The 10,129-nt window shown below is 31.5% G+C and overlaps 1 protein-coding gene across 1 annotated transcript; it reads left to right on the plus strand.

The window, feature by feature from the left end:
- The first annotated feature begins 8,301 nt into the window (after positions 1 to 8,301).
- Positions 8,302 to 9,195, plus strand: LOC131647117 (uncharacterized). Its single transcript, XM_058917033.1, has 4 exons — positions 8,302 to 8,442; positions 8,532 to 8,751; positions 8,882 to 9,100; positions 9,161 to 9,195. The coding sequence occupies exons 1-4, from the start codon at positions 8,302 to 8,304 to the stop codon at positions 9,193 to 9,195; spliced, it is 615 nt and encodes a 204-aa protein (XP_058773016.1).
- Positions 9,196 to 10,129: the final 934 nt, after the last annotated feature.

Here is a 10,129-nt window from a genome sequence, read left to right on the forward strand (position 1 = left end):
TAAACAAATTATTAACGATTTTGCAGCAAAAATGCTAAGAGGATGATATTTAAATAATTTTAAAAGTTTGGTCAATTTTTTATAGGAAAAAAGACGGGATCAAGAAGAAGAAGAATAAGAAGAAGTCTCTTTATAGTGGTTTATGTTTTGATGTAGTATAAACATTGATTCAAAGATTTGTATTTCTATTCTTTTTGCACAATATAAAATGAAAATGTGTTTTTTATCCAATTATTTCATTTATCCTTATATATTTATTGTTAAAAAAAATCATAAGGGCACCACTCTTTTGATTCGCCCAAGACACCCAAATTCAAAGGACCGACCCTGATATATACATGTCCAAAACAATAATATACAACATAATAGGGGTGTTCGCGGTGCGCTTTGGGCAGTTTTGACGAAAAAATCATCCGAACCGCAAGAGAAAAAATCGTGCGGTTTGATTTGGTTCGGTTGGCTTTTAGAAAAAAATCGAACCAAACCAAACCAATGCGGTTTGGTTCGGTTGGTTCGGTTTTTTACAAATATTTTATTGAGTCATACATATACATACAGATGACAACGTACTTTGAATTTAGACATTCATACACTATCAAATAACAACAAAACTCGTCATATTTTGACAACAACTTTTCATTTAATATGTACAAATTAAATTAGACAAAAGTGAAATAATAAATATAAAATAATAGCATAAAACAATATAAAAATTATTATAATGAAACAAAAAAATTAGAAGAAACGAGAGATTAGTGAAGATTAAAAAGAAAAAAGAAAAGAGTTGAGAGATTAGAGAAGAAGGTGTGTGATAAAAACAAAACTGAAATAAGGAACATTTGCATAAAAATGAGAAGGTGAAAAAGAAAGAATATAAGAGAGTAGATATTAGAGAAGTAGAGGGAAGATGTATGTGACAAAGAAGACGCGATAATGCTATTAGAGATTTGAAAAGATCGAGACTGAAATCATATGCGTAAGGATGAGAAAATTGTTTGTAATCATAAGGCTAAGATAAAATAGGTTTAAGTTTGGGTTGGATGTGAGTTAAGTAAAAGTTAGGTTGTAATATAATGAGGTTTTATTCGGTTTGGTTTGGTTCATAAAATACAAACTGCAAACCGAACCAAACCGTGCGGTTTTGTTAAAAGATGACCCAAATAAATCCGAACCAAATGCGATTTTTTGCGGTTTCGGTTTGGTTTGGTTTGCGGTTTTTTATTGGGTTGGTTTGGTTTTTGAACACCCCTACAACATATGACATATGATATACAAGAGTGCCTAAACAAAAACTAAGATATATGTACAACATCCACAACGGAAGATCATAACCAAAAAGTCAAGTCGCCAAACATCATCAAGCAAGCTTGTCCTTGCCTTTTATCTGCACAGAACTTCCTAAAACAACAATAATAGTGGGGTGAGATAATAATCTCAGTGAATTCTCCTATCTTATAGGTCCACTCAACTCTAAAGAGACTCTTGTCGATTCTTAACTCAAGCCTTTCATCTTTATGTTACTTGTGTATCTCTCACACATATGTAACAAGGACTTAAGCATTTAAGGAGTTTTACACTTCGTATGGAAACACTCAACATGAGTTCACATAAATCAATGAATCATTATTCTGAAATGCAAACAACAAACTATCTTTCCCCGACCGATCCCATGTCTAGGACTATGGACAGAGGTCACATATCTCTGCTACCTCAGACAACTTCTCCCCGGCTGATCCAAATCCATGGACTATGGACACCGGTCACAATTGTATGCTCAATAAGGAACGTATTCTACTCGACCTATCCCCATCTAAGGACTATGGACATGGGCCACAGACTTCCTATAGTTGGATTACTTCTCTCGGCCGATCCAAATTCATGGACTATTGACACAGGTCTTAGGATCCAACTCAATGTTTCGTCTTCTCGATTACTACTTTATATAAGTCTCAAACTCGGGATACACACAAATAGGGGTTATTCCTGAATACACGATTATTCTCATCAATCCCCATGTAATTATATCACAACCATCACGGGGTTTTACACAATTTCCATGTGATTATATCACAATCACAAAATGACATACTTTGTTTCCATACAAACTCAATGAATTGTAACTATGACATCATTCCCCATCCATGCCTTCGACATTCTAGTGGATGGGGCGACTCATCTCACGTGACTACTCGCTCATGGGTACACACTGAGGTACCTCTTACGTTCAAGTATCATAACCTAAGTTATTTACCATAACCTAAGTTATTTTTACTAATTCCATCCGCCTAGCTATAACTCTAGGTTTATTCTCACTCATAACCATGGAATTTATTTCATCCATTATTCATTCAATACATGAACATCATAATAGAATACATGAAGCACACATAATAGTTCATTACCATTATCCAAGTAATAATTCAAACACAAGCATGGTTTCTTTTTACCAAAAGGTAAAGCATTTGATTAGCTTTCCAATGTGTTTGACCTCACATCAATCGGAGATACAAATCCCATTTTATGGTGGAAACAGGAAAACATGTAATTTCTCAAAGTTTCATAACTCTCACCTAGAGAGCCCTAGTGAGATGTCAAAGTGAGTTTTTGCCTAGCGAGCTTATAGTGAGGCTCAAGCGAGGTCAAACAAAATGACATTTTTCTCAAAATTCATTGTCTCGCTAAGCGATACATATCATCGCCTAACGAGTATAGCAGAACAACTTCTGCATTGGGACTAATACGCTAGCCTAGCAAGTAATTCTCTCGCTTAGCGCAAATTGCATAACACATCCAGTAAGAAAACGTAACAGGAATGGAAATAAGGCACACACATCATCATGTATCATCATATTGCATCCCATAACACCAAATATCATGGTTTGACACAAATAGGCATGCAAAAAAAATGATGATCATGCATCAACATTAATTTCACATATAGGAAAAATTAGCGAAACCTAATTCCCATTTCATGAACTCCCCCCCCCCCCCCCAAAGCTAGGTCTAACTAGGAACCCACCTCTAAAAGATAAAGATGATGAAAGATGGAGATGAATTCTTGATGATTCAAGCTTTTGATTTTCACTTCCAAGCCTTTTACTCTTTTCCTTTCTCTCTTTTTTCCTCCTCTCTTGCTTCTCTTACTAACAGAATGATGGAATGAGTGGTAAAAGAGAGGGTAAAGAGAAAATATATAGGTTATACTTTTTCCCCCTGGTGAACAATGAACATTTACCATTGATACCAAAATGTCATTTCTTGTATTAATTAGTAAAGGTCGATCGAATTGAGTAAGAATTAATCTTGTCTGAGTATACTAAGTCCCAACTGACAAAGAATATGACATTTAAAAACTTAATCTGTTTCAACTGACAAGGAATAAAACAATCATGAGGATATGGAATATAACATCCCCCCCTTAAATAAAAATTCGTCCTCGAATTTTAAAGATTTACCTGGAATAGATAAGGGTAAGCTTCTCGCATCTCATACACTAGCTCCCAAGTAGCTTCGCTTGGGGGCGATCCTTCCCAAAGAACTTTGACAAGGAATCTCCTTGTTCATTAATATCTTATGTAAAGTTTTTCATTACTCACTCTTTTCAAGCGGATTTTTCTTGATCCGCTTACACCCCTACATACACCCACTCCAAGTCAATACAAATCAAAGACAAATTTGTTGGTCCATTTAATAATGCTCAATCACATGTCATAGTAGATATATCATTTCTATAGTCGGTCTCTTAGTCATAAAACCAAATTAATTCTGGTTGACTTAAAGTATTTTTTTTAGTCTTTATTCAATATTTTTTCCCATAACCTTATGATATAACTCATAATATTAATTCTCTTATAATTTATACCATTTATATATTTTACTTGTTCTTATAGATAATATATATCATCCAAATTATTAAATAAAATGTGTTTAGATGTGTTCTCGTTTAAATCTTTATCGTTTAAAGCAGTGTTTGTGGGTCGATTTTGAGAAAATTTGATATCAAAATCGATTAAAATTAAATGGATTGATTTAGATTAGATTTACAAATTTTTGCGATAAAGCCCAAATTGAATCGAGAAACAACGGGTTGATTTGAGTTGGATTGATCGGGTAGATAAAAATGTAAAAATATTTGAAAAACAAAACTTATTTACAAAAAATAATTTTTTATAATAATATAAAAAAATAGTATTAATAATGTTCAACAAAATATTAGACTAAAAACTTTTTTCTAATAGATTCAAAAATATATCTAACAATAAAAATATTTAACATAAAAAAATATTTAAAATATTTATATCGTTGATGAAGAATTTAAAATATCGTTTAAACTCAGATATATGTAATTTCCTACTTAAACATGGTTTTTTTGGGCACACTATTGTTATGTGTCTAATATACTATAGTTTACTATTAAACGTTGCTGTTACTCAATAATTCAACATAATAAACCATAAATCTTATTATTTCAACGATTTTTTTCTGACACATTGCACATGTTGTCGATACTATTTTTTTTTTTAATTTAATAACTGAAATTTATCTTTAAAAATAAATAATTAAAATATTATATGTTCGAATTCGAGACATTACATCTAATATTTTTATAAAATTATCAATTTAAAATGTCGAGAAATTTTAATTCAATTGACTAAAATTGATTTTATTAAATTAGACATTATTATCGGAATTTGAAATTTAATACTCATAATTGTATATGAGTTTTTAATACAGTAATTATCATCACTTCAAATACTATAGAAAATATATGAATTATCAATACAATAAATTTGAAAATGAAAAAATAGGTGATGCACTGACCGTGTAAAAGTTTTACACTGTCAACCAATCACAACCATGAATCAGGATAAATCAGACTTTAATTTTTAAAAAATTTATATAACATGACAAAACGATTTATTTTTATTGAATGACAGTGTAAAATTTTTTTACATTATCAGTGCACTACCTTTAATCTCTTTGAAAATTACCATGTCATAAAATTTTTAATGTGCTGCAAATATTTTTCATAAAAACTTCAACTACCATCATCAATTATAAACTTTCATTTATAAATCTATAAACATTTATCCTAATGAAACTTCAAACTCAATTCGTTTAAACTTTTAAATAACGATAGGAAAATAATGTATTATTACTGTACGGAGAAAAAATATAGTAGAGACTATTTTTTATTAAAAAAATATAAGCACGTTAATTATTAAGCTACAATTAATAATTTTAAAAAAAATTCTCAATTATCTTTTATTTATAGTCAAGTTTATTAAAATGTATTATTAAAAAATTAATAGTATATTCTGATAGAAAATAGTACATTTTTTAAAAGATTCTTACAATAATTTGTAAAAACGTTTTAAGAAGTGGGTTGAAAAATTCTATAATGCTCTTCTCAAGATTTAACTTGTCACTTCTAAGTTGAACTTGACACTTCCATTTTTGTTTAATTTTAAAATTATCCATGAATAAATTTGAGGTGGTAAGAACAAAATTTTCAATAAATTTTTAAAATTTTCCAATAACATATTAATTTTTTGGTTGTTCATTCATGAATTTTTGATATAATTTTGAAAAAAAAAATCATACTATCGGAAATTTCAAATTTTCTGATAAAATTTAAAAAGTGTTGTAATTTACTGAAAATTGAAATTTCTAATAAATTTTGAAAAATACTGTAATTTACTAAAAACTTCCTGTAGTGTAAAAAAAATTGTAGAAAATGAACTACTGAATTTTTTCGAAAAAGTTGATAATTTTTTCTGAAAATTTTAAAAAATTCAGTATTTTTTTTAAATTTCTGATAAACGTGAAAATAAATTTTACAAAAATTATGTAAGATACTACTTATTATTGGGAGGTGTCAAGTTTAATATTTGGGATGACAAGTTAAATCCTCCTATTCTATATGTCCAATGTATAATCCATATTCTGTTTTTATTCAAGCCCAATTTTTCTTGAGTATGACTGACTATGTGAGATAGTTAATTTTAATTTGTCCGAAGAATAATAGAAAAATTGTATTGTTAACTTATATTATAAAAAACAAATGTTTAAAAAAAATCTAAAAATAAGAACATGTAAGAATTAAAAAAAAATTAACCATTAGCATTTCCCAAACAAAAATATTTACTAAATTAAATTAGATTTTTTACAAAAAATTATAATGTTACAGCATTAATTTTTTAATCAAAGAGGAAAGCCGAAAAGGCTAACTCCAAAATAGATTAAATCGAAAAAGAGTTACAATCTTGATCTAAAAAATAAAAGAAAAGGAGTTACAGGAAAGGGGAACAAACCAATCATCTCCAATGTTAACAATAATAGGATAACTATCATACCAAATATTAACAACAATGGAAAAGTCCTAGGTTAGCAAACTAATCCGCATAATGGTTGTCCTCTCTAAAGATGTGAGTTATCATAAAATCCATGCTACTAATAAAAGTCGTACGATTGAATCACATGTTTCTTAATCTTCAAGGAATCGAAGAAGTAGGCTTACAAGACAAAGTGACAAGCAAAATATCATTCTTCAACCAAAGCTTATGTCATCCTCTATGAGTCATCTTTATTACAATCATGGCTCTAAGAAGTTAAGTCGTAAACGCACCATTTCAACCAGGACTTAAGGCAAAATAACCTAGAACATTTCCTTGCTTATCTCTAAAAATCCCACCACAAGTTGAGGGACGAGGATTTCCAAAAGAGATTCCATCTGTATTACACTTCACCTAAGATTGAGGAGGAGGTAGGATCACTTTGTTGAGAATATGAGGCAAAGTTAGGTATGTTTCAATCAAATCATCAGGAAAGCTCCAAATAGAATTGACTAGATAATAACTAACTTTGTCGGCTAAAAGATGATGAGTTGCCTCATGAATATTCAGAGATTGCACAAGAGGAGCTCACAACCAATTATCTGTCCAAAAATTGATTCTAGCACCACCAGCAATAATCCAACTAGAGTTTACTTGTGCAATAAGCAATTGACCATTGATGCCATTCCACATGGAAGGAAACGGATGATACGCACTAAGTGTTTCATTTCTTAAGGCCCTTGGTCTAAGGGAGTTAGTCCAAGTGATGTTTAACTTTAAGAATTCCCAACAAAGCTTGAGATTTGTAGCTTCATTGATTTGAGCAAGACATTAAATATTTAATCCTCCCTCATCCAAAGGCTGACAGACATGGTGCCAAACCACAACGATCAATTTTATAGAGTTTAGGTCACCATTCGAGATGAAGTTTCTCATCAATTTCTCTAACTCTTTGATGAGAGAAACATGCCAAGAATATATAGATATGGAACGAATGAGGATTCATTGGATCTTCTAACCAATTAAGTCCTGCCAATAATGGATAATAAGGCATTTTTCCAAGCAGAGAGTTTAGCCTTAATTTTGTCTACAAAGAGTTGAAAAAGAATTGCCTTAGGTTTTTCCAGCTACACCGTCACTATTAAGAGAGAATATTGTGTTTCGTATTTGAATAGATGAGGGAATCATGGTAGGCATATTGTTGGTAGCCCTAGAGATAATATTTGGGATAGATTGCTCAATAAGGTTATTCTTGATCACATCTATTATAATATATAAAAAGTAAAGTACCTGATAATTACACTTTAAGCCCTCTGATTAAATAACTAAAACCGTTCAAATTCCATGGGTAAATTTGTCCTTCTGAAAAATAAAGCCACCATATTCATTTGACATTAAATGCTATCTATTGTGTCACTGTTTGATTGGTTGGTTTCATTTTTATTTATTTGGTTTTTCCTTTTTTTATCTATTTTATCTATTTTATATTATATTATTTTATAATATAGGTGAAATAATGTCAAAAGTTGCATTGATAATATAAGCCAACCCATAATTACTCCCCTACACAATAAATCCCTGGCCACGTGAATCAAAGAAAAAGAACCATAATATCTGGCTTGGAAAACACAGAACTCCATTTCTTCATTAACTGCAACCTTTCATTGTTCAATAAACCTTTTGTGTTCCATAGGCTGCATAAAACATGACCAAATGCATAACCATGTCTAATCTGCTGCATCTCAGTACCCTGCGATTTTCGCTCCTCTTCCATCTCAAGACAAATCCTTCGTCTCCATCACCTCCGCCGCGTTTTTCACTCCTCCTTCATCTCAAGACAATACCTTCGTCTCCATCACCTCCGTCTCTAACTTCTGTTAAACACTGTTTATATTCATCTCCATTTGATTAATCTTTGATGATTAACTGATATCTCTAATTTTCTTGCAGTGTTTGTATGTGAATCATGTCTCGCCCAATTGAGACATTGAAAGAGATCAATGATTCAAAAGATTTGTGGAAGATCGCTGTTAGGTGCAAACATCTGTGGACTGTCACAAGTTCTTCAAACAAAGAACACATGGAGATGGTTTTGGTTGATTCTAAGGTACTGTAGCAAGATATGGTTCCCCAATGATTACTTATAATATGTTTTGTGTGATTAACCACTGATGATGAAATGTTTATTTCCTGCAGCGTGATATGATTCAGGCTGTTGTCCCTGCTTATTTGCTTTCGAAATTCAAATCTGAAATTGAAACAGGAAACTCTTATATCATGCAAAATTTTAAAGTTGGGAAGAATGATTTTGCTTTTAAGTCGACAAATCATACATACAAATTGGTTTTTTGTGGGTCAACTTCTGTTAAGAAAGCAGAATTTCCTGATATCCCTCATAACTACCTTAACATTATTGGTTTGAATTCCATAGTTGAAGGAAGGTTTCAATAAAATTTGTTGGTTGGTAAGTTCCCTACACCCTAATTTCAGGAATTATAATTTTTTTTTGTTGAGAAACTTTAACCAATCCATTGTTTTTTTCTTAGATTTGATTGGAGGAATCACTGATATCACTCAAACCCAAGTTAACGGTGACAACAACAAGAACAGAATAGTTTTTTCAATTGTAGATGCCAGCAAAACAGTTGTACAATGTACTCTTTGGGGGCAACTTGCAGTTCAGCTATATGAGTATTATAAGAATAATAAGCAAGCCTCTGATATTGTCATTGTGCTAATCAATGCAAGGGTTAAAGAGGCTCAAGGTAATCATGCATGATACAATAGTTTAGATGTAACTGACTATTTTCTTTTATATCCAACAGTTGTAACTGTTTCTTCAATTTCTTGTGATTCATGAGGATTTCCAATTAGTGTTTCCAACACATGGAATGGAACGAAATTGTTGATTAATGACTGTCATACCCTAATTTTTGACCCCCCCTGAGATGGCATATCTTCAGGATTTTTCATCAGGTCAAGACAAGTTTCCAGAGCAGTTACTTCTCCATCTGGTATCTAATCGAGGATGCTCAAAGACAAGAAAGCTCAGGCAAAGGATCAATCAATACAAGGATTAGTCCCTAATACAATCATGGGGCTCAAGGACTTCATTTTTCTCATCTATGATTGATTAGACATCCAGTCATCTGAGTACAGGTTTACTCAGGTCACCAAACTAGGGTTTTGAGCCTAATCAAGGACTGAAATCAGGGATCACATTTGGGAAACCCTAAAAAGCCCCAGGAAACCATTCAAAGACATCAATCATCTTCAAATAACTCATATGACAAGATCCACTGGACATTACACCTCACCTCAAAGTCTACACTCATCATTGTCCTCTGGTCGACAATTAGGGTTTTTGACCTAATTCACCAAGATAGTTGACTTTTAATCAGGGCATGGATCAAAAACTCAAGACATGATTCAAGAATCTCTACTACCTCAATATAATCCATTTACATCATTCATTTGAGGAAAAGATCTTGTTTCTACACAAAAGCCCAAAAATTCACTTTGTCAGGAAAAGTCAACTGTGTGGGATCATCATTGACTTTTAAGATTTTTGGTCAAAAAATGACTTTCAAAGATCAATATCATCAATATATGGATGTCAAAGTCATTTGACCAAAGAAATTCAAAGAAATTCATCAAGGAGCAAAAAGTCGGGAATTAGGGTTTTTGAGGGCATTGTGAGAACTCAAAATTTCACCTACACAACTCAAAAAACTTCCAACATGAAAGTTGTAGATCTTGCAAAATAAAACAACATCTTACAAGGGAACTTTTTT

Source organism: Vicia villosa, linkage group LG1 (genome assembly GCF_029867415.1).
Source record: "Vicia villosa cultivar HV-30 ecotype Madison, WI linkage group LG1, Vvil1.0, whole genome shotgun sequence".
NCBI lineage: Eukaryota > Viridiplantae > Streptophyta > Magnoliopsida > Fabales > Fabaceae > Vicia > Vicia villosa.